General features: G+C 43.3%; 1 protein-coding gene across 16 annotated transcripts in view; it reads right to left on the bottom strand.

Moving 5' to 3' along the window:
* The window catches only part of LOC100971826 (uncharacterized), a 243,979-nt gene that overhangs the window by 18,155 nt on the left and 199,723 nt on the right, over nucleotides 1-26,101 (bottom strand). For 8 of the 16 annotated variants that reach the window (XR_010113023.1, XR_008626511.2, XR_010113021.1 and 5 more), the window contains one exon: nucleotides 12,481-12,593. The exons of 4 other annotated variants lie outside the window; for them this stretch is intronic. Coding sequence is in view for 4 of the 12 variants with exons in the window: in XM_063606898.1 (XP_063462968.1) it covers nucleotides 12,481-12,593 (113 nt within the window). In the remaining 8 variants the exon portion in view is untranslated. Of the gene's footprint in view, nucleotide 1; nucleotides 8,688-9,261; nucleotides 12,351-12,391; nucleotides 12,594-26,101 lie in introns of those variants that run through there. 4 more of the 16 variants (XR_010113029.1, XR_008626508.2, XR_010113026.1 and 1 more) reach the window with 4 other exon arrangements.

Below are 26,101 nucleotides of genomic sequence, written 5' to 3'. Positions count from 1 at the left end.
CTAGGGAGGAAGAAAGGAAAAGAGTAATAAGCTTCCTTTGCAAGGGGCTTTGCCTTTTCATTTGAGAAGAGACTCCCTCCTCAGCATACTGTTCCTAACAAGACTGGGTAACTTGCCTGCCATTACCATATCTAGTTGAAACCAGTCACCAGGTTGGGATAAGAGTCTGACTTCCCTGAGACTTGGTGCCTCCTGCCAACCCTTTGAACATATTGATGTTCTGTACAGTGGGAGGCAATGGTTTTGAGGTAACAAGAGACAGCGTCTGCCATGGATGTTGCTACCCCATGATGGGAACATTGCAGCTAGAAGTCACAAGGTTAAGATCACATGACTGACACTATGGCAGCTCCAGAATACTAATGCAGGTCCATCTAACTCTAAATCTCATTATTTTAACTGTAAAGTAGTACACTGCTAAGTGGAGTCGAGAATGGATGGACACACATGTGGCTTTACCACTGAAAGTTGTAGCACCCTGAACAAGTTACTTAACCTCCCTAAAGCTCAATCTATTTATCTCTAAATTGTGGCTAGTAATGATGCTGAACCAAGGGGCAGCTATGAGTGTAAAATGAAATAATATATGCAAAGACCCTGACAATACTAAGCAATCAATAATTCTTGGCTATTTTTATTATTGTTGTCACTACTATTATCACTCATTACCCTATGAGACTTTGTAGCTATAGTGGCCTTGTACTCAGATTAGAACACCATTTTGGGCGTCTTTGGGCAATCTGGTAATGGCAGTCAGTAGTGGGTAGGCCTGAAAGTGAGGGGGGGTGTTCAATACAATACTAACTACAGATTTAAGAATCTTCCAGCTTGTCTTGCTTGAATGTAGCGAGTCAAGGACTGGTGGCTCAAAATACAGGTCTACGGATCTACAAGGCACAATAGTTTAGTTTTAGCCTTGGTTCTGTTACTAGTAAAATGCCGTTTGGCCAGAAGTATCTCATTTCTCGTTTTGGGACCTTTGTGTTTTCATCTGTACAGTGAAGTGGTTTTTCCATTATTGGTATTCAGTGTGTAGTGGACACTAATTCAGCAACTATTATACTCACGGTGCCATGGAAGCCATAGAAGAGCAGTGATAGGGGATGCGGATCTCACACTCAGAAAGCTTAGAGGCTTAGGAACCTTCAGGGTTTCTTTCAGCAATAACATTTAATAACATTAGCCAGAAGGCAAGGCTAATAACCCCCAACCCAAAGGTTTATTCTGAGGATTAATCATGTTAGTGACATTGTAACGAAAAATCTCTGAACAAATGCAAAAAACATATAGCTATGGCAGTTTCCTGATGAGCTAAACATAGTCTCACCATGTGAACCAGTAATTGCGCTCCTTGGTGTCTACTCAAATGAGTAGATTTCCTCTTCCCACAAAAACCTATGTACGAATGTCTGTAGCACCTTTATTTGTAGTTGCCAAAAATTGGAAGCAACTAAGATGTCCTTCAATAAGTGAATAGATAAACAATCTGTGGTATGTCAAAATCCCAGCAAGTTATTTTGTGGATATCTACAAGCTGATTCTTCTATAGCGAGGCAGAAGACCCAGAATAGCTGACACAATACTGCAGGAAAAGAGCACACAAGCTGGAGGACTGACACTACTCAACTCCAACACTTCCTATAAAGCTATGGTCATCAAGATGGCGTGGTATTGGCAAAAGAATAAACAAGCAGATCAATGGAACAGAACAGACAGCCTGGAAACAGACCCACATATATATAGTCAACTGACCTTTGACAAAGGAGCAAAGACATTGCAATGGAGGAAAGATAATTTTTTTCAACAAATGGTGCTGAAACAACCAGACATTCATTTGCAAAAAAAGAATCTAAATATAGATCTTAAACCCTTCACAAAAATTACCTCAAAATGCATCATAGAGCTAAAAGTAAATTTAAAACGATGAAACTCTCAGAAGATAACAAAGGAGAGAATCCTAGATGACCTCGAGTATGGCAATAACTTTTTAGATACAACACCAAAGCCACAATCTATGAAAAAACTAATTGATGACCTGGACTCCATTAAAATTAAAAACTTCTGATCTGCAAAGACACTATAAAGAGAATGAAAAGACAAGGCACTGACTGGGAGAAAATATTTGCACAAGACATGTCACTTAAAGGAATTTTATACAAAGTGTACAAAGAACTCTTAAAACTCAAGAATAGGGAAATGAGCAACCCAGTTAAAACATGAGCAAAAGAACTGAGCAGGCATCTCATCGAAGAAGGTATACAGATGGCAAATAAACATATGTCATCAGGGAAATGCAAATTAAAACAACAATTAGATACCACTACACACCTATTAGAATGCTGAAATCCAAAACATGAATACCAAATTCTGGTAGAGGATTTGGAGCAACAGGGACTCTCATTGTTGGTGGGAATGCAAAATGATATAGCCACTTTGGAAGACAATTTGGCAGTTTTCTATAAAGCAAAACATATTCTTACCATAAGATCTAGCAACAGAACACCTTGATATTTACCCAAATAAGCTGAAAACTTACATCCACACAAAAACCTACACACAAATGTTTATAGCAGCTTTACGCATAATTGCCAAAAACCTGGAAGCAACCAAGATGCCTTTCAGTAGGTGACAGGGTAAATAAACTGTGGTACATCCAGACAAAGAAATATTATTCAGCACTAAAAACGAATGAGGTGTTAAGCTATGAAAAGACATGGAGGGACCTTAAATGCATATTACTAAGTGAAAGAATCAGTCTGAAAAGGCTACATCCTTGGGAGGCCGAGGCGGGTGGATTACGAGGTCACGAGATTGAAACCATCCTGGCTACCATGGTGAAACCCTGTCTCTACTAAAAATACAAAAAATTAGCCAGGCATGGTGGCGGGTGCCTATAGTCCCAGCTACTTGGGAGGCTGAGGCAGAAGAATTGCTTGAACCCAGGAGGTGGAGCTTGCAGTGAGCCGAGATCACACCACTGCACTCCAGCCTGGGCGACAGAGTGAGACTCCATCTCAAAAAAAGAAAGAAAAAAAGAAAAGGCTATATCCTATGTGATTCCAACTGTGTGATTCTGAAAAAAACAAAACTATGGAGATTAGTGGGTTGCCAGGGGTTAGGGGGAGAGAGGGAGTAATGAGGAGAGATAGGGGAAGCACAGGGGAATTTTAGGGCAGTGAAACTATTTTGTGTGATATTATAATGGTAGGTACACAACACTATGCATTTGTCAAAACCCACAGAACTATACAACACAAAGAGTGAAGCCCAATGTAAACTATGGACTCCGGTAACTCTTAATGTATCAATATTAGTTCATAAATTGTAAAAAATGTACCATATTAATTCAAGATGCGAATAATAGGGGATATGAAGGGAGAAGAGGAGAATATATGGGAATTCTATACTTTTGACTCAATATTTTTGTAAGCCTACAACTGCTCAAATAAACAGCCTATTAATTTACATACACACAGAGAGCTGAGCAACAGTCATATCCTTTGATCTAATGATTCCACTGATGAGATCCTCTTGAGATACAGGACATACTAGGAAGAAAACTTTATTTACAGAAGGGGAAGAAAGTCAGCAACCTGTAGTTCATCACAAACAACCACATGGATAAAAGCAAATTTCAAAATGGTAGTTGAAAAGGTTACGGAATAAAGTGGACAATGCTTGTGGAAAAATGTAAATGGAAAAAAAAATTGGAAATCACCTTAAGATAACAACTATGTAAAAAAAAAACAAAGAAAAGAAAAGGAAAAAACCCAAAAACAAAACAAAACAAAAAAACCCTAACTAGCCAAGCGTGGTGGCTGGTGCCTATAGTCCCAGCTACTCGGGGGGTGCTGAGGTGGGAGAATTGCTTGAGCCCAGGACGTCGAGGCTGCAGTGAGCCATGTTTGCGCCACTGCATGGCAGCCTGGGCAACAAAGTGAGACCCTGTCAACACTTGTATAAACGGACATAAATGGGGTATAGCACATTGATAATGATAATTGATAGTATGTTACCAAGGGCACAAGATTAGGATAACTATTTTACTCATTTTTTCAATTTCTTATATTTGACTTATCTTCTAAAAATATATATGAGGTCTTAAATATATATATATAGTCTACGATTCCTACAGTTAGGGGGAGAAAAGACAAAAACCGGCAGTAAAGCTAGATGGCTAATAACAATAACACCATCTCCACCTCCTCCATTACCATTTCTTAGGAACCGACTACGGGGAAGCCACTGTTCTTAGTACTAAGTTCTAACTAATCTGGGCTAACCCACTCAAAGTCGCAGAGCTAGATAGCATGGGGTTGCTTACAAGCAAGTAAGAAACTGATCTCTGAACCTCTGGCTTATTCAAAATATACTTATTGAGAACCCAGTAGAGTCACCAGGTGCTTCAAACATGCAAAGAAAAATGAGAAATAATTTAGAGAACAAGGAGGGGAGTTTAAGAAACCACTTACTCACTCACTCGCCTACCCAGCAAGCATTTATGTATTAATTTCTTACAAGAGGCTAGGCACTGGAGATACACATGATTAAATGTTATCTCTGGCCTTTAAGAACTGCCACTCTACTCTCTTCAGAACCCTACATCTTCCAACCTGTGACATTTCTAATAGTGGACAGGCACGTTAACTGTTTAAGAGGCTGGGACCACAGGCATAAACTGAAGCTCCACCAGCAAGCCTGGATGTGTGATCACCCTAAGTCAGACTTGGAAGTGCAGCTCCTGAAGGGCAGGAACCATCCCCATGACCCCTCTCTGCCCATTCTAGTTCACTTGAAGTGACTTTTGGGGTCAGGAAATTTATTTTTGTTTCTACCCCATCCACCAACCCCACACCACCAAGCATTTCAGATCACGTATCTGTGAATCATAGGTCAGGTTGACTCATTTCTTAAAGTTTCCAGGCTGTGAATGAAAATGGTATTGATGGCTGGGAGGATGATCAGATGTAGGGAGTGTCAATGTGACTTGTTCTACATTTATCTACAAAACTGCAAACCAGATCTGCAAGCATTTTATTAAAATGAGGAAGGCAGCTGCTGAAAAATTTGCAGAGAGGCTTGATAAATGGAAACGATCACCATTCCTGTTTTAAAAAACTAATTTATCATGTACACCTTCCTAATGACATTTTCTCTATTCGTGGTACTGCCTATTTGGTTTATCTTGGTTAATGTGAAAAAATGCCCAGGGTGGGTTTTTGGAAGCTCAGTTATAGATTCAGTGCTTATAAAATTATGAGTTTTTTTTTCCATATAAAACAGGAAAAGGGAAATAAAAGAAATGTGGATTGAGCACCTATTGCAGAATCTCATTTCACCCGCTGAAGCCCAAGCAGGTTAGGAAGCAGATGCTAGGAGAGGGTTAGTCACCTACCCCAGCGAGCTCAGCAGCGGAAAAGCACCACAGGCTTTCATCTCCTTTGGTAGAAACCTGCTCAACCAGGGAACACTTAACTAAGGGGTGTTCAGGAACAGAAACTCACAGTAGGGGCAAAAAACAAAGTTCTGGGACTAGGGGAACCAAAACCCCAGACACTTAGCTGGGCTATGCCTCCCACGTGGCTTCACACCCATTTACACTGACCTTTCACCTTCAGAACCACATTGAGTCTGCTGACCCATGTGAAACACCCAGCAGGGAGCCATAACTCTTGCCCTACATGGAAAGCCTCATTGGGTCCCCTAGGGAAACCCGCTGGCATCTGAATCAGATCCTGTGACCTCTGTGGTCCTGAGCCTCAAAGCAGGGGAATACCCTTTGCCGTGGATCCACCACAAAGCCTCAGGGCCTAGGTGAGAAAACTTCACCTGTGAATCATGGCAGCTCAGCACCTTCTCTGGGCCTCTCTCAGAAGCCCCTGAAGGGCTTAGCATGTGTCACCAGGGGCCAGGACAGCTGCAAATTCTCCTGTGAAACAAGAAGGTTTCATGGGCTCTCGTGGTCTCTGAGGATGCCTCATCAGTTCATGAGATGACCTATTTGCAGGTGACAAGGCTCACAAATGCCAAATGAATCACTCATAAGTGAGTGTGGTTTTCAACTTTTCAGTGTCATTTTAGTGGATACCTGGCTCATTGGGAATTGTGATGTCAATAGACGGAAGCCCAGAGAAAGTAAGTGACTCGCCTAAGAACACACAGCTAGAATTAAACAAGTTTGGAAGTAGAATTCAGGTGTCCACAACCTTTTTTCCCATCATCATACTGCCTTGCTTAGAACAAAGACAAACCTAAGCAAAAGAAAAAAATATATATTCATTTTAATTGGATGGTAAAATAGTAGGAAAGAGGAGGAAAATCTGAAGACAATACATTCCTTGCCACTCATGGGCTCTTTGAGACATTGTCTCAGCTCAGAGCTCTGGGCTGGAGCTTGGAGCTTTATCAGGAATTGCCCTTCCCCACCCCAACATGTAGTGAAGGGTGAGCTAACAGGACATTCTTTATGTCAATCCTGGTGGCAGTGTGTAGGCCCAGTTATTCAGTCTAAAGAGCTTCAGGCTGCTCACTGGGTCCATTGTGCAGATAAGAGAAGTAACGTCCCGGGAGAAGAAATGATCTGCTCAAGGAAACCCAGCTGGCTGTGGGCAGAGCAGACACCAGATCACTGTGTCACAACACAGAGTGAGTGGTGGTCAGCATCACTCACTATCCAACCCTGTGGGGTTCCCAGAGCACAGGGTACTTCTCTAGACTGTGAGGACAAAGGAAACTCTGGTCCCTCTAACAACACTTCGAATTTTACATAATCTGTCTACTGGTTTGATATAATTTCTAAGGCAAGTGGCTGATTTTGATAAAATGTGTTGTAGCTACCAAAAGATAGCAGTGAACCTGGCTGGGTTTGTCAACTTACACAAGAGAAGCGATCTGTAAGTATAATGAATGGGAAAGCAGATAAATAATTTGTGTATTTGGTCCAAATAAAAGGTGGGTACATCCACATGATACAATAGAACAATGTAGCAGTTAAAAAGAATAGAGTGGCTACCATGGATAGCACTCCTCAATATATTGCTGAGTGAAAAGGGGTAAACTGCAAAATACTCTACCAGAGGTGTACACAATAGTACTCAGTGTGTATATGTGCATGCATGTACACTTAAATGAATTAGAATGGTCTGCAGGAATGTGCTCTAAAAGATAACAAACATGACCTACACAGAACTAATGAGGAGACAAGGATTGAGGATGGGTGAGCTAAAAGGACTTTGGCCATTTGTGGAAAGTTTTTAATTTTTCCGAAATGAATGCAATCATTTAATATTTACGTAATAAAAGATTTTTTTTAAAAAAAGGAGAAAATAGAAATATAATTTTAATGATTCATTGATCTATTCATGCACTATTTGAGCATCTATTATGTGCCAGGCATGAAGAAGGTAAAAAAATCCAGCCCCTGACCACAAGAATATGTTCTAACATAGAAGGAGGAGGTTTCCTGCTTATAAGCATGATGAGATATATCACAAGTGCTCTGGTGAATGAAGAAATCAGAGCAGAGTAGGAAAATAAAGAAAGGGATCTCCATGTTTCACGGGAAATCCAAAGGCCAAAACAGAGTCTCCAGTCAATTCTGCCAAGGCCTGCCATCTTGAAAAAAAAAGAGTATTATGACAACGGTTTGCAAAAGGACACATCTTTTGTAATTTTAAAGTAATATCCATGATCTCTCACTTCAGCTAGAGTTCACAAATGAATATAATAGTACAACGGATAGTTTGCAGTTTGTAAACATACAACCCCCATGAACGGAGAGAGATGGTTTTGTTACTTTTTAAAGAAACTAACTCTTTGGCTGCATTTATCAGTACATATGGTTTACTCCGCTAGACTAGAAATGGCTCTGCCAAAATTGCTGCTTAAATTTGGGTTTCTAAAAATAACTCATGGGAAGCCTGCAGTGTGAGAGGAAGATGGTTGCACACAGCTCCAGGGAGGAAAATCTCAAGCATTTGATTTGAATTACCTAAGAGCTGAAATTGAGTGCAAATATCTCCTTGTAGCAACTGCTATATAATTAGCCATCCTAACGGAATCCTTTCAAAACCGAGGCAGTTCAACAAGTTATTTTAATTGAAAATAAAATTTCCTGACCAACTATTCTGTCAAAACCACATTAAATGAAGATAGCTCAGCAGTGACCAAATCACTATAAAAAGCATTACGTGTTATGGGAGAAATGAGCGGGAAGGAGCCCCCCCCCTTTTTTTTTTGAGACAGTCTCACTCTGTCACTCAGGCTGGAGTGCTGTGGCATGATCTCGGCTCACCTCAACCTCCGCCTCCCGGGTTCAAGCAATTCTCCTGTCTCAGCCTCCTGAGTAGCTGGGATTACAGGCATGCACCACCACACCCCACTAATTTTTTTTTTATTTTTACTTTTTTATTTTTAGTAGAGATAGGGTATCACCATATTGGCCAGGCTGGTCTCGAACTCCTGACCTTGTGATCCGCCCATCTTGGGCTTCCAAAGTCCTGAGATTACAGGCGTGAGCCACTGTGCCCAGTCGGGATATGCTTTTCTATATGGGTAAAACGTGGCAGTTCTCTGGGCTCCTTTTTCTAGCTTCATGTGTCTTCTGGTCTCTTGGAAAAAGTATTCCATTTTCTCTGCATCAATGCTACTGCTGGGGCTATCACTTGAATACAGTGCATCACTGTCTTCTGAAAAGAAGCAGCCAAGTTAAGATCTCAGAGATAAAGGGGAAGAGAAGAGAAAATGGCACTTGCTTTCTGTCGAGTTCATGACTAGCACAAGGACACCTTCCATCCCAGGAGGGCCACATTCATCCATCAGCTCTTGGAGAAGACTACAGAGACTTGGAACTGCCTCTGCACTTGGACTTTCATCTTTGCTACTTATCAGCTGTGCCTAGTTATTTTTAGCATCTCTGACTAGCAGTTTTCTCATCTTAAAAAAAAAAAAAGAAAAAAAAATTGTTGTTATTCTCACACCTCCCAGGATGGCCAGGGAGGTCAAATGTGTGCACAATCAATCCGGTATTCTAGACAGTATCTGCAACTGCCTGTGTGAGGAGGGCTAGGGAGGGGACCAGACCCTTCCTCACGAGTTGAAATGGGTTGGCGCATGAGGAGGGCTAGGGAGGGTAGCAGACCATTCCTCACAAGTTGAAGTGGGTTGATGCATGGACCAGCGGCATCAGTACTGCCTGGGAGCTCATTGCTAGAGTAGATGCTCAGCCCCACACCGAAAAATTGGTCAAAAGTGTGCATTTACCAAGTACCCCTGGAGATTTGTGTGTGGTTCAAATTTGAGCCTCACTGGCTGGTGCCATCTCCCAGGTGTGTGATTCTATATCGGGTGACCTGTGTCGAAAGGAAGGGAGGGAGGAATGAAGGGATGGAGGGATAAAAGGAGGGAGAACGGGGTCAGTTAAATTAAAAAACAATAAAATTAAAAGATCTCCGCGTTACTAGTTATTCAGGTTTAGGTTAAAACGTGCTCCCAAGGAAATCTAGACCTTGAAGCCATCCTTTTTGCTTAAAGCCACATCACTGAGCTTGAGATCCCCATTCAGACAGAACATGCGGCCCCTCAGACCCATCACCAGGTCTACATCTAAAAATGCTCAGGTGGGCCGGGTGCGGTGGTTCACGCCTGTAATCCAGCACTTTGGGAGGCCGAGAAGGGCAGATCACTTGAGGTCAGGAGTTCGAGACCAGCCTGGCCAACATGGTGAAACCCCATCTCTACTAAAAATACAAAAATTAGCTAGGCATGGTGGCGCACAACTGTAATCCCAGCTACTTAGGAGGCTGAGGCAGGAGAATTGCTGGAACCCAGGAGGTGGAGGTTGCAGTGAGTTGAGATTGCACCACTGTACTCCAACCTGGGCAACAGTGAGACTCTGTCAAAAAAACAAAAATAATAAAAATAAAAATAAAATAAAATAAAATAAAATAAAAGTGCTCAAGTGGACAAATGTGGTAAGGGAATGTCTCGTGCGACAGAAAGCTACCTGATTCATTTTTCCCCAAACCGCTAGGCACTGTGGTTAACCAACCTTCTAAAAACACCAGTGGTGCCTGCCTCCAGTCCATTTAGCTTGGTTAAGAAAGGAAACATCTCTTCCAGAAGATTCTGAAATTCTGTTTTCCTGAGCCTTGTAGTGAATAAAATGGAGTTGGGGGGAAATGACTCTTAGACTTTTTGTCAGTGTAAGTGGAAACTGAGATGAGACACATAATATAAAGTGACATATAAAATCCTAATTTTGGAATAAGGAACCCCAGAGATGGTCAGCTTATAAGGCACTTTTAAAATCCTTACTGGGAGGAACTATAATGAAAACCTGATTTTAAAAATAAGGAGGTGGAGACTCTGCAAGATTGAGTGGTCAAATTAGGAACTGAGCGCTGTGTCTTTTCCATCCCATGCATGCTTGTTCTATGGCCCAGTATCCATGTCCCCAGCCACCTTCCAGAAATGATCCAGTCATGTGTTAGAAGACTTACACTACGTCTTTGTGGTCTTTGTCACCGAGTCTTCACCTGAAAATTGATTCTACTGATGAGGGGCGCAATGGTGATGTTACCTTGGATAAAAGCCCAGTTTCGGAGCCAGAAGCTTTTGGATTCAAATCATGGCCCTGCTACTTAATAACTAACTTTTGGCAAATTGACCCCTCTGAACCTCTCAATTTCTTCATTTTAAAAAATGGCAACAATAGTAGCTAATAAGTATCAAGTGCCATTCTAGGCACTTTATGTTTATTAACTCTGTGAGCAGGTGCAATATACTATTATCATTCTTCATGTAGAAATGAGAAAGCTAAGGTACAAAAAATTGAAGTGACTTTCCTAAGGCCACATGGCTGATAATTGTCAGAATCAGGATTCTGTAGGAGCCTGTGATGTAGCAATAATATATCAATGCTCTCAGAGGGCTGCCAAGAGATATCTATGAGATCGTAGAAATAAAATGCTTCCCAGGCCACCTGGCAAAGATAAGTGCTCAACAAATTATAACTACACGGTTTCCATTTCTTTTATTTTTATTTATTTATTTATTTATTTTAGAGACAGAGTCTCAAATCTGTCTCTCAGGCTGGAGAGCAATGGCATGATCAGAGCTCACTGTTGCCTTGACCTCCTGGGCTCAAGCGATCCTCCCACCTCAGCCTCCTAACTAGCTGGGACCACAGGCATGTGCCACCCAAACTGCTTTTTTTTTTTTTTTTTTTAATTTTTATAGAGATGGGGGTCTCCTTAGTTGCCTAGGGTGGTATTAATCTCCTGGCCTCAAGTGATCCTCCCGCCTCAGCCTCCAAAAGTTCTGGGATTACAGGCATGACCTGCTGCACCCATCCTATAAATTAATTTCTTGAGCTAGCCAGAAACACAAGGTTACTATGGCATCCACGTGGCTGATAAGAAGGGGAAGTTCCTGCTTGCAGAAGTGATACTCTCTGACAGGTATTCATCTGCAACTGTCCTCAGCAGGCATTCTGCTTTGACATCATGGTGCAGGGCAGGAACTTTGGTGCTCTGCCCTTTGAATCTTTCTATTGATTTCTGTCACACAGAACCTGCATGGGAACCTCAGCTGGAGCAGCTGGTGTGGAAATGGGTCTCATGTCTGCCTGGCAAAAAGAATTGCCGTTTCCAAAATGAGCTGGATGGATCTAATCCCCAAAGCAATGGACATGTATGAGTGACTCGCTGCTTCTGAAATTCTCTGCAAATCAAACAGATGTGGGGGAAGATCCCTTATATAGAAGAGGCAGCATGCATGCAAAAAATTGGCAAATGCAGAACTCTGATGTAGAAGACTCTGTTGGCTGCCAAGTTACTGATCAGCCACTGGTCTCTTCTTCTTTATTAAAATATTCCCAGTTCTATTCAGGGACAAGGGAGATAGCAATGTGCTCAAAAAAAGTCCATGGCAGGGGGAAGAATTGGCCCTGGCTTGAAACAGCCATGACAATCTTGTTATCTCTGTCAGGGACTGGCTGGGAGCTTACCTGGCCCAGTTTGGCCACTGAGACATAGGGGAAGTCTACTGGGGATTTCTGGGGAAAATTTTCTTCCCTAACAGAAGATAGGGAGTCACAGTAAAAGGGCCCCTTTTTTCCTGCCTGATGCTTCTTCCTGCTCAAAATGCTGTTATGACAAAGTGATGTCTGCAGCAGAAAGGGCCATCACAGGGATGCTAATCAAGTGCTCTGATGCGGTTGAGCTGTCAAATGCATCCTTTTTGATGCATCTGCCAATACCAGGTGCTGGCGAGGACAGAGGGAAACAGAAATCTTGAGCACTGCCTGTGGAAGTGTAAACTGGTACAGTCATTCTGGAACACAATCTGGCAGTACTTGTGAAATTAAGTGTGAGTGTGCACTATGACTCACCCGCATCACAGTCCATATCAGAGAAACTCTCCCACAGTCCATATGGGTACAGGTGTGAAGAGCTTATCACAGAACTAGGCTGTGGTTACCTCATGTCCACTAGCAGCAACAGGAGAAGCAAACAGGGCAGGATCTATGGCATGGGCAGGGTAGATGCAGCTCCTCAGATGAACCAGGTGAACATAGAGCACCAAGACTGGCTCTGAAAAAGAGTGTTGAGTAAGCAAAAAAACCAGATTGAGATCTATAGCAGAATCCCATTTGTCTAAATTAAAAACAGATACCCAATCAGAACAAGACAGGGAGGATCCTCATGCAGGCCCTCATGCAGGGCCTGCAGCAAGCACACTGGAGTGGCTGCCTATGGAGGAGGGAAGGGAATGGGAATAAAAATTCCACATTTGTCTCCTCATCTCCTCTTGCAACAGAGGAGGCAAGTGGCTGGGGGTAGGGGGCCTGGTAGAGATCAATGATGATGATAATAATGACAATGAACAAAGAAGGCATTCATAATAAAATTCGAAAGAAAAAAACACAGCCAGATTTACAGTCAGAGAACCCAGGCGTGAATGCTGCCTTGATCCTTACTGGCTACGGCTCTTTGGCAAATCACAGTGCCTCAGCTTCCCCATCATGAAGAGCAGGTTTGAAGAGTGGCTCTGCAGAGCTGTTATGTGAGCATCCAAGGAGATAGTGTGGGGAGATTCTAAGCTTGGAACGTAGCAGGGGCTTCCTGGATGGCAACTGCCAGGAGCCCTAAGGACTCAGCTCTCTCCTCTATAAAATGGGGATTTACGTTACACACCCAGCACGATTATGGTGCAGATGAAATGACACATGACCATGAGGGACAAAAAGCAAGATCATGAAACCCAGGAGCACCTCCTGCTCTGACCCCTGAGTGCAGCAGTGTGCGCTGTGCCCGTGCCTGATACAGCAGCGAGGGTCAGGCTGTCCTTTCGTGACGTCATTCCTAGTGGAACATGGGCCTTACACATTCAATATATATATTGCCTTTTACTTTATTCTATGGTAATGACTGAAGTTTAACTGAATAAGACAAGCTATAAAAAAAGAGAAGAGATGAGATGAAAGAAGAGAAAAAAAGAAGCTGTCATGCTCTTATTATTCCAAGTAGGCATCATTTTTCCAATGAACAGCTAGCCTCTCTCTATACAGGTTTTGTGTAATCTCAGGAAGGACGCAATGCCTTATGTAATTGTCACATCAGAGATTGTCACTGCTCTCCTTAAGGTGCCGCCTCTTCTCCATGATGACCCTTCAGATGTCTGGGAAAGATTCCGTGAAACAGAAGGACCCTGGAGTCCACTTTGTTTCTAATTTTGCCCTGAAGTGCAATAGGCTGCAAGAACCCCCTTTTGGCACACAGCTTTCTCATTTTCTGGAAACTCTCTTCTAAATAAACTTCCCAAATAGGGATACAAGGTCAAAGTAAGGCTTTGATGCCTCTTGACAAATTGTTACTCCAAAAGAACAAATTATGCTGCCACCGGCAATGGAGGCATATGCTAGGCTCTGACACGTTCTTAAAATAAACCCCAAAACTGGCCGGGTGCAGTGGCTCACGCCTGTAATCCCAACACTTTGAGAGGCCGAGACAGGCAGATCACGAGGTCAGGAGATCAAGACCATCCTGGCCAACATGGTGAAACTCTGTTTCTACTAAAAATACAAAAATTAGCTGGGTGTGGTGGCATGTGCCTGTAATCCCAGCTTCTCAGGAGGCTGAGGCAGGAGAATCGCTTGAACCAGGAAGTCGGAGATTGCAGTGAGCCGAGATCGCGCCACTGCACTCCAGCCTGGTGACAGAGCAAGACTCCGTCTCAAACAAACAACAACAAAAAACACAAAACCTATTCTAACTTTTGGCAACCTGATGGGGGAGGTACATTACCGTTGTCTGATTTTCTGGTGAATATCACTGTGACTCCCAGGGACCCCAAGTTCACTGATGTGCTATTTTCCTCATATGAGGTCTGTGTAAGAGCACCCACATCTTGTTAAAGTGGGTTTTCTGCATAGAAAGAGACCTCTTTCATATAGGCAGGCCTGAAAGGTAGAGCGGTGGATGGGACAGAGAGAAAGCCAGGGAGAGGAGAGTGGGAGCCTAAAGCCTCCTGGGAAAGAAGGAAAAACAGGAACAACAAATGAAAATGTTTGTGTAAAAAACTGCAAAACAGAAAAAAAAATCTCACATCCACGGAGGACACATCCCTGTAAAATGTATGCATGCACAGCAGGAACAGGGGGCAAGAGGCCAAGCAGACATGAAGGCAAGAGTTGTAATTGGGTGAGATGATGGCTCTGGGATTTGGGCATTCTTTAAAATTGTTTTTATAGATGTGGTTATATTGATTTTCAAATAAGATAACAACAACAAAAAAAACACAAAGTATGTTAGTCCAAGAATAGAAAAATAAGAGCAGAGTCAGGAGAGGAAAGGCAGGAAGTGAAATAAGGACATGAAGACAGCATGATCAGTCTCTTCCATCCTTAAAACCCCTCTGGGGCATCCCTCAGGGCTAAGGATAAGGTCAAGCTCCTTCCTGCAAGCAGGGAGGCCCCACATCACTCCTCCAGCCCCGTCCCTGGTCGCTGGTCACAGGTTGCTCCAGCTCACCCCTAACTCCAGTTCTCCAGCCCAGGCCTGGGTTGGGATCTCCAAAGAGCATTCCTCTGGCTCCTCTGTTGGGTTAATCCCCACACCTCCTTCTGGGAAGAGCCTAAACATCCTTTCCCCCAGGAAGCCTCCCCTTTCCCCTAAAGTCGAATCGCTGCCTAGTCTCATCCTGCCAAGACATCCTGTGTGTTCCTTTTCTGAGTTTCCCACTGCAATGGCTTGTACTGAGCTGCTCCAATATAGACCTTTTGATTAGAAGTCTAACCATTTCAGGAAGGGGACATCACACGGGGACTGTGCCAGCCATGGAAGGAAGGACTGGCCTGGGAGACAGGACAGGCAGAATGGGCTGGACAATGCCCATTAGATGACTCCACGTCAGTTCTCCCCTTCTACTCTCTAGCCCCACATCACTAATCCAATCAACTCTTTAAAAACTTATTTCTCAAGTGCCTGTTATCACCAAGACATTGCAGTGAGAAATTGCAAAACCCAGGCCATTCCTTGAGTGTATAACCTAGTTAGGGAGTCGAGACTTCAACATGAGGATTGTTAGATAACCATGCAGCAATGAAGTATAAGATAAAACAAGACTGTCAAAGATTAATTGAGTGTGGGCACTGTGTGGTCTGGGTTCAGGAGAGCAGGGTCACTGTGGCTGCAAAGGAAAGTCCTCTGAGAGCCAGATTTAAAGGATACCCACAGGACAGGTAGGTTTGCAGGGGGTGGGGTGAAAGGATAGCATTCAGTGATCAAGGCCTAGAGCAGGGGAGGGGTATTGCATGCTCAGTGGCCAGCAAGAAGTCCCCTGAGGGAGGGTGTGTTAGGGTCAGAATTTTGAGAACCTTAAAACCCAATGAGAAGAATCTGCACTAGGAAAGAGACGAGTGAAGACCACATAAAGCAGTACAGCTGATGAGAGTCATTTGTGAGGATAGATGCTCAGGACAGACTAGAAAAAGATCCTGGTAAGAACCTTTTATGAAAGTTAAAGCAAGAAGACAGGCATGTGGTACCAGAGCTGCCACCTCCCACCTACAGGCGTGGTGGTCAACACCAAGTCATTAGAGCCCACTTTCCTACCAGGCCCAGTTGGGACCTCAGAGTTGTTTCCCATTCAGGGCCAAGAAAACCCCTACCAATGGATCCAGAGTGACAGTTCAAATTTATTTTGCCTTGCAGGTTGTATTAGTATTAGTCAGAAGTGATGCTGTTATGCTGCACTAACATGTCTTTCCAAATTTTAGTGGCTTAAAGCAACAAAGATTCATTTCTTTTTTCAGCTGCATGTTCATCACAGGTCAACCTGAGATCATGCTCAATCTCAGCATTATCCAGACCAGGCCAACGTGGCAGCCTCTACACATAGCACTGATCAGCAGCAGGCCAGAAGAGAGAATGACCTCTGGAGGGTTTCTCACTAGAATTCCAACATGAAGGCCAGAAATGACATGTCAATTCTGCTCACTACTCCTTGGCCAGAATTGCTCACAATGGGCAAGAAAGTTCAGTCTTACCCTGTGGAAGGCAGAGTCAGAAACAATAAATGGCCTAAGTATATCCCCTTTCAGGTCACATGGAATTTACTATTCATCCATTCAACTAGCAAGAACTTATTTTAAAATGGCATGCTCTGCACCCAGCCACTTTCCTTCTCATTATCTTCTTCTATTTTCTTCATAGTAATTGTCACTATCTGAAATATCTTAACTGAAATGCCTTAATTGTTTATGGATCTGTCATCTGTTGTTGCCTGTGTCACAGACTAGGTTCTAAGCTCCCTATCTGCCTTGTTGGCAGTGTGGGGCACGCAGTAGGACGCTCAGCAAATATTTGTGAAATGAGTAGGTGAATGAACGAAAGGTTCCACAGGGCAGGGACTCCGTCAGCTTAATTTAGTGTGCACAATGTCCAGCACATTGTCGGAACTCAGTGGACTGCTAAGAAGTTAGCCAGTTTTTTATGTGTCTGCTTGAAGTGACATGACTCAGCACTTCTTCCCCACTTGGTGCATTTCCTCTCTCTTTCCCCCTACAGGGACTTGAGAGCTGAAGACTGGTCTTGACAGATACTATTGCCTATTGATTTCAACCCTGAGATCCCCCCACTAACCTTTCTCCCTTACCCTCAGGGTTCAGGGCCAGGTTTCAGACTGGCCTGAGAACATAGGCACCAAAGGGAAAAAAACAGCCAGAGTGAAAGAGAAATGAAGAAGAGACTTCTGGCTGGGCGTGGTGGCTCACACCTGCAACCCCAGCATTTTGGAAGATTGAGGTGGGTGGATCGCTTGCGGTCAGGAGTTCAAGACCAGCCTGGCCAACATGGCAAAACCCTGTCTCTATCAATGATACAAAAATTAGCCAGGCGTGGTGGCGTGTGCCTGTAATCCCAGCTACTCTGGAGGCTGAGGCATGAGAATCCCTTGAACCCAGGAAGCACAGATTGCAGTGAGCTGAGATCACACCACTGCACTCCAGCCTGGGAGACAGAGTGAAACTGTGTCTCAAAAAAAATAAAAATAAAAAAGAAGAGACTTCTGAGAGGGATGTAACCAGCCCTTGCACACGCATGCACATGCACGTACATTGTAAATGCTTCACTCTAGTCTGGCCTCTTCAGGAACTTGCTGTGTAAACTTGGGCAAGTCCTTCCCCCTGTAGGCCTCTGTTTCTCTGATAGTAAACTCTGGGTACTGAAGAAGGACATTTCTAAGGGGCCTTCCAGATCTAAAATGCTACAAGCAAGAAATCATCTAAGGGCATATTTCTCAGAGCAGGGTCCATGGGGTGACAGCTTTTATAAGGCTTTTGTAGGCCTCACACACATTGTATCAAATGCATTAATTGCACTCATATCCTTCATTAAAAAATAATTCCTATGTAACCGTAAAAGTTGAGGCGAACTTGACAAGTTGACATAAAGTTCTATAAAACATACAGTATACCTATTTCTATTTTGCAGTTTTGTTTTCATATTTTTCAGCTAAGAATTTTACATGTTTGTTCTCAAGGTTGTTTGTGGGTCTTTGAAATATCAATAAGTCCCAGACATTCTGTTTATAGCACTTAACTGGTCAAATGGAACTATCTCAGATGTTCGGTAAAAATGTCATTTGCAGGCAGGGCCCCACCCTAGACCCACTGAATTAGAAAATCTGTTGGGGGAACCCAGGAATCTCCATTATAGCACATTTCCCAGATGATCATTTGCAAACTGAGGTTTGAAAACCACTGCCATAAAAAGAGGCTGAGGAAATGGGCTGGGGGAGGCAATTAGGGAGGAGGAAGGAGGGTTAAAAGGTGACCAAACACGGGTGAAAAGATGACGGTGCATGGCTTACATTTTGCATGTGTGCAAATGTGCTTCTGCCCACGTGAGCCCACACGTTCCACCAGACTAAACACATTTTGTAAAACCATGAATCGCTCTCTGCTGAGCCCCTCCTCCAGACCCGGAAAACAATACTCAAACTCAGTCTGAGACTGCATCCCCTCTGGTGATTTACAGGAGGAGTTAATATTTCTAGCATATCATTGGGCACCCAGCCTGAAGACTGAAGGTGTTTCTGCCAGGGACGGGTACTGCAGGAAGGACTGTCAATAGCGCTGTCACCCAGATGCTTGCGGCAATGAGTTCTAGCTTTGGTTAGTAATACATACTAGCTCCGTCAGTGAGCAGTCTTAACTCATCCGTGGGGATGGAGGTTTTCTTTAATCTTTTTTTTTAATTCACAGATAAAATTGTATGTATTTACTATTTACAACACGATGTTTTGAAGGACACAGTCGATACATTATGGAATTACTAAATCTAGCTAATTAACATGTGCATTACCTCATGTAGTTATCCTTTTTGTGGTAAGAACACTTTACATCCACTCTCTTAGCCTTGTTCATGAATACAACACATTATTAACTATAGTCAAAATCGACTTCTTGAACTTATTCCTCCTACCTAACTGAAATTGTATATCCTTTGGCCAATATCTCCCCAACCCCCTCCCCAGACTCTGATAACCACCAGGCTCCTTTCTACTTCTTTCAGATCAACTTTTTTAGATTTCACATATGAGTGAGATCATTTAGTATTGGTCTTTCTCTGCCTGGCTTGAGCCACACACACAAAAGTTGCTTGTGTACATATGTGTGTGTGTGTGTCTGGCACACACATAAATCTCAAAATTTATTTATTTATTTTTTGAGACAGAGTCTCACTCTGTTGCCCAGGCTGGAGTGTAGTGGTGCAATCTCAGCTCACTGCAATCCCCACTTCCCGAGTTCAAGCAATTCCTGTGTCTCAGCCTCCAGAGTAGCTAGGACTGTAGGCGTCCTCCACCGCACCTGGCTAATTTTTGTAGTTTTGGTAGAGATGGGGTTTTAACATGTTGGCCAAGATGATCTTGAACTTCTGACCTAAAGTGATCCTCCCAGCTCAGAATCCCAAAGTGCTGGGATTATAGGCTTGAGCCACTGTGCCTGGCCTGCGTGTGTATTTAAGCATCTGCAACGATTACAGATGAAACCTAGCAATAAGAAGTCATCAAACTGTACTGCTGAGTGCTGGTTTTCATGGTGCCAGGAAAGACCAGGATAAAGGGGTAGGTTGGAAAGAAAGGGTAAACTAATTCAAAAGGCCAAGTACTGTGCTAGGGATTTCCTAGTATGTCTCACATCAATCCACTGGGGAGAGCATTATCTGTCCCTTTCTTCCAGTGAGGAAACCAGGACACAGAAAAGATCTGTGACTTGCCCCAGATACTGCAAGATCAAACCCTGACCCAGCTAACCACAAAGTTCACGTTCAGTGCCCTGTGCAGTGCTGCCTGAAAGTTCCCTAGCTTTAAACACAGGAGGGATGGGAGAAGGAAGCCTGTTCTAGAAAGGGGGAGACTGAGGAAACTGATCTCTCAAATCAGAAATAACAACCCAAGTAATTTCTCAACAATTTAATTCACAAGCAACTAGTGGTTATTAGAAAAAAATAAATCACAGATTAGCAATAAGAAAAAAAATACACAAATAACCACATCCTCCCCCAAGTAATGGTGTTTTTATATGTCTATATTTTTACTAGCAAATACATATTTTTTCTAGCCTACAAATGACATGATACTATTTTAGAAATTTTATCAAAATTTATATAATTTTGCCTTTTTAAGAACATGGATAATGTGTTTGCTTGCCCAGTTCTCACCTTCTGTGAATTTATGTCAATCCATACATTTCTTTCCACCTTCTAAGGGGGAAAGAGGAAATCCTTCACTTCTTTTTTATTTGTTTGTTTCCTGTTGTTGCCTGCTCCTCTGAACAGGTGCATTTAGGAAGGGTTAAAGAGTATCCTAGGAAATGTTGTGTTCTGGTAGATAATGTGGCCTTCAGAAACACACTAAACAAAAATTAACTTGGTTTCTTCCTCCTCATAGATGAAAATGAAGAGTAGGTTTTGTAGCAATTGAGAGAAAATAATTTTTTAAAATTATCTTAATGCCAAAGGAAAAAGCAGCTGTCCTGTCTCCCCCTGCACCGCAGGGGGCAGCCCTCCAAGTGCCCCCATCACCCCTTCCAGGCATCCACCAGTTGGGAGAGTGAAAAATAGCCTCCTTTTCACTCCCCTGTTGTTAACCAGGCTCCCTATTGAGATGTAGTTAATCACATCAATTAAGAGCTTTTCTTGCACGTGGCCTTGCCTGCCAGGCACTGGCCCTGTGTCCATGGGAAGGTGGGTAAGATAAGCAGCCAGTCAGGTCAAGTGATAATTAAAATACAGATATTTTGCTTTTTCCTCTCTTTCTATGTTTTTTCATTTGTACATTTTTTTTTTAAATCGGGCATAAGTCACATGCCGTGAAATGCTCAATTCGTAAACAGTTTGATGAGTTTTGACAAATGCAAGTATTCAAATGCACCAAACCAGCAAGACACGGAACATTTCCCTCTCCCAGAAAGTGTTCCTGGGCCCTTCATAGTTTCCTCTGCCGTCGTTCCAGAGAAAACCACTGTACTGACTTCTAGCACCGTCATATGAATGGAGTCATGTTCTGTGTTTAAAGATAAACACGAATAATGAGCCCAAGAATGAGCAGCTTCTAGTGGGAATGTAAAACAGGGTAGACACTTTGGAAAAGACTTTAGCAGTTGCTCAAAAGGTTATACATAGAGTTACCATATGACCCAGCAATTCCACTCCTAGGTATATACATGCCCAAGACAAATGAAAACATACCTCCATACGAAGTCTTGTATGAACCTTCAGAGCAGAATTAATCATAACAGCCCCACCCCCAAAGAAACAACCCAGTGTCCATCAACTAATGAACGAATAAATAAAATGGGGCATATATTCACACAATGGAATACACTTTGGGCATAAAAAAGAATGAAGTATATGTTGTAACTTAGATGAACCTTGAAAACATTATGCTAAGTGAAAGAAGTTCCTCACAAAAGACCATATATTCTGTGGTTCCATTTACGTGAAACGTCTGCAATAGGCGAATCCATGGCCAGGCATGGTGGCTCACGTCTGTAATCCCAGCATTTTGGAGGCCAAAAAGGGCAGATCACTTGAGGTCAGGAGTTTGAGACCAGCCTCGCCAACATGGAGAAACCCCGTCTCTACTAAAATTACAAAAATTAGCTGGGTGTGGTGACTCACGCCTATACTCCCAGCTACTTGGGAGGCTGAGGCAGGAGAATCACTTGAACCTGGGAAGTGGAGGTTGCAGTGAGCCGAGATCACGCCACTGCACTACAGCCTGGGTGACAGAGAGAGACTCCGTCTCAAAAAAAAAAAAAAAAAATAGTAGTTGCCTAGGACTGGGGATAGAAGGGAGATTGGGAGGTGATATCTAAAGGGTACAGACTTTCTTTTGAGATGAGGAAAATATTCTAAAATTGGTAAATTGTATGGTATGTAAATTATATCTTAACAAAGCTGTTTAAAGAAAAAGAACATTCAGAATCAAAAAGAGTAAAGACAATTGTAACGGGCAGAGAAGACAGACCAGTTTTCCTTCATCGGAAGTTTAACTGCAAAAGTGTTTGGCATTGTGGCCTAAGGACCCCATGCCACCTGGGAAGCATAATTGATGTTCAGGAAAGAAGGTCTCCTTCCCTCCCACGAGAAGGTTGAGGAGTTGTCTGCTTTCCTCAGGAGTCCCTGCCCTGTTCCCAGAGTTTAAACTCCGAGAGTCCAGGAACTATTCATCAGATTCATCTGTTTATTCCACAAAATTTATTAAGCTTATGTTTAGTAGGAAGTACAAAACCACATTTAGTCCTGACATTGCTATCAAGTGGCTGCATTTATAGGGATATCTTGAATGCCTCTGTGTGTCTGGCCCTGCGTTTAGCAGGTGATCCTAGGAGACTAGAGTGGTGGAAGGAGCTCATCATGAGAGCGAGACCAAGAACTTTGAGGCCAACGAACCTGGTTCTAAATTCTTTCTTTTTGACGGAGTCTCACTCTGTCGCCCAGGCTGGAGTGCAGTGGCATTATCTGGGCTCACTGCAAGCTCCGCCTCCTGGGTTCACGCCATTCTCCTGCCTCAGCCTCCCCAGCAGCTAGGACTACAGGTGCACGCTGCCACGCCCAGCTAATTTTTTGTATTTTTAGTAGAGACGGGGTTTCACCATGTTAGCCAGGATGGTCTCGATCTCCTGACCTTGTGATCCACCCGCCTTGGCCTCCCAAAGTGCTAGGATTACAGGCATGAGCCACCACGCCCAGCCTCTAAATTCTTATTCTACCATACATTAGTGCATGACTTTCTTTTTTCCTGCCTCACAATTCCTCACCTGCAAAGACCAATGACTTACCCTATGGCTGAACAATGAAGAGTCCCAGTTCTAGGAACAAGACCCCAACTCTACCACTTCCATGCTGCATGTGGCTTCAGGTAGTTTCTGAACCTCTTTGCATCTCACTTCCCCATGTGTAAAATGGGGATGGTATGATAACTGCCAACACTATGCGGGATTGGATGAGCTTACACATGTAACCCAGGGGTCAGCAAACTCTTCCTATAAAGTGCCAGATACTTAATATCCTGGGCATTGTGAGGCCACCTGGCCTTACTGCCCCTCGTCATCTCTGCCATTGTAGCATAATGCAGCCATAGGAGATATGTTAAGAAAAAGGGTCTGCTATGTTTAATAAAATGTTATTTATGGACATTGAAATTTCCATTTTCATTTCATGTAATTTTCATATATCACAAAATATTCTTCTTTTCTCGATTTGCTTCACTACCACTAAAAAATGTGAAAACCCTTTTTCACACTAGGATTGTACAAATACAGTGGTGGGCACAGATTTGGCCCATGAGGCATAGTTTGACCACCCCTGGTGGACACGTAAACATTGTCCAACACATAGTCAACTGCCCTGCCCAGCCATTGAGCCTGGGCAACAACGGCTGAGCATTCACCTGTGTTGAGCTGCGTATTGAGCCTTTCCCTGCCATATCTCATTCAAACCTTATCATAATTGTACAAAGGGGGTTCTCACATGAAAAAGCCAGGACTCAGGCGAGAAAAGAAGCAGAGTCATTGTAAATCCAGGTCTTTCTGATGTGAGCCATTGCTTCTATCCATGATAAAATATGTGCTGGCCACCGGGACACAACAGGGAACTGACTCACTTGGGCTCCCCTCCAAACAAGACAAATCATGATTTAATTCATCTGAGATGTGTGTTGCACAAAGCAAGGGCTGGAAGGAGGAATAAAAGGGCACTCACTACACAGTAAGCAGTGAGGGAGACTCTCTAAAGAAGGGATGATGGCCTGAGAACAGCCATGCGTCTGGTGCAATACCGAGTGCCAAACAGATGAGGCTGGAAAGGTAAGTCCACCCTGAAGCCCTGCTGTGGAGGGCTCGAGGACATGGTCGTCTGTCATGCTGGGGGTGGAGGGAGACACTGGTCCCCACTTTTTGAAAGGGAACTCCGCAACCTCAATAGCCTAACCAGCCTTTGTTTCAGCCATTCTAGTTTATGGGAATATGTCCTCATAAAGTAGGAAAACATATTCACAAAGATTTAGCTTTAGGAATATTCATGCCAACACTGTTTATAATAGTGCCAAAGTTGAATTCATTTCCTAAATGTCTGCCTAGACACTTAGAAAAATACAAAGGGTTTTGCCACTTAGGTCTGAACAACGGTGAAGGCTGGTGTCCAAGCAATCAAATGGTGATGTAGTAGAAGTATACATGTTGATGTCAAAGTATATTTATCATGTATTTAGTAAAAGAGCTATTTACAGACTAATATATATACCACCATACAACTACACACACACACACACACATCAGTTTGTTTAATTAGTTACATCTAAGTGATATAAGGGTTTTTCACTTTTTCTGGAAGAGGTATGTACTGTTTTATAATAAGACGTGAAATAAAACTGATGTTGGACAAGAGTTTAAAACTTCCAGGGATTTAATTGGTTAGGTCGAATCACTATTCATTAATTTACCCAATACACCCTTAGGAAGGATCCTTCACAAGCTAGGAACTGGGTTATGCACTGAAGAATCGAGAGAGATGAGACAGACAGAGCTCCATGTTGAGTAGGAAAGCTGGTCAAGTAACCACCTCCATTCATTCAGTGACGCTGATGTTCTACAGTATTTGCAGAGAGGAGCCCCAGCTCCTGATGAAGGGTCCAGCCTCTTACCCTAATTTGATCTCAGGGTTGGCTTACACCCTCACACAATCAGCTTTTGATCAATTTGACGGAAGACCTTCTGGTATCCATGGTAAGACTAGTGTTTGGATTGAAAGCTAGGCCAATGATACCACCATGTGAGCCTTTCTTTTCCTCACTCACAAACAGGGTAACCTCTCGCAGCTGTCAGGATAAGCCAAGGCTCAGGAAGTGTTCTGCAAATGGCAAGGCCCCGCACACACTGTGGGGGAGATTTAATGCCGAGATCCGAACCTCGTTCTACAAGGATGACGACCTGGAATTTAAACGATGCTGGATGCCAAAATGCAGGGAGGAAAGCATGTTTATCAACTGAAAGGCTGGACAGAGACAGGCAGTGAGCAGTGGGATTCTAGGTCACCGTGCCTTGGAGGGACGGACACCTCATTCTGTACCTCCCACGTCAGCCAGTGCCAGGGTGGCTCCTGACTTTCTGGTGCTTGTTTGTAACCCCAAAGACAATCTGTACATTTGAAATTGGATAAAATATCCCTGCAGGTTTTTGTTCACATATATTAAAGAGAAGTATTTAGGAAGAATTTAGGACCTAGGGCCTGAAAACAAATCTTAACATATCTCCCTGCCGGTATAGTAGAAAGAGAAAGGGGTTTTTCCGGTTAGGTCATAAGGGTTTGAATCCTTGTTCTGTGCCCTTTTGTAAGCTATTATCCCTTAGCTTCGGGGTAATAATACCTTTTCTACATGGTAAGTAATAAGAAAACCAACGTTTGTATACAGTATTAATGCTCAATAAAGAGCAGTTGTAATTTTCTTAGTGGGAAGGCCTCAGGGAAGTTACAAAGCAATGAGGTCATATCACCCAGAAGCTGGACCTGGGGTAAATCAGCTCACTGTGAATGGGAGGGAAGCTCAGGGTGGTCTGGTTATCTCACAGCTAAACTTGACGTCAGCTCAGCCTGGAAGTGGTGAGGTGAGAATACCCTGTCTTTCTCAATGATGCGGGAAGCTAAACTAAACTAAAACTCCAAATGTGAAACTGGCCCTGTGTTCTGCACTCCTCTGAGATCATGGTTGTGCATGAAGAGAATGCATTCAATTTTTCTGGGGAGGGAAAGGAAAATGAATTAACCAGAGAGTAAAGAAGATACTGCTGGGGCAAGCATGGGCTGCCAGGGACCCGCCACGATCAGAAGCGCCTATGACGTTTCTATCAGAATCACCCCGGAGCAACTCGTGAAATAACCAGATTCTAGGTCAATCTCTTGGAGTCAGCAGACCTGGGGTGGGGCCCAGGATTCTGCATTTTACCAAGACCCACTGATATACTTCTGATGCATCCCAAGGGCAGTCTTGGCAACCATTCGTGTGGTGGAGAAGGCACTAGGCATTGGCCTCGGGA

The sequence above is a fragment of the Pan paniscus genome, chromosome 7 (genome assembly GCF_029289425.2).
Source record: "Pan paniscus chromosome 7, NHGRI_mPanPan1-v2.0_pri, whole genome shotgun sequence".
NCBI classification, from domain to species: domain Eukaryota; kingdom Metazoa; phylum Chordata; class Mammalia; order Primates; family Hominidae; genus Pan; species Pan paniscus.
Note: the sequence above shows the minus strand (reverse complement) of the source record. Positions and strands in the feature narration are given on the sequence as shown.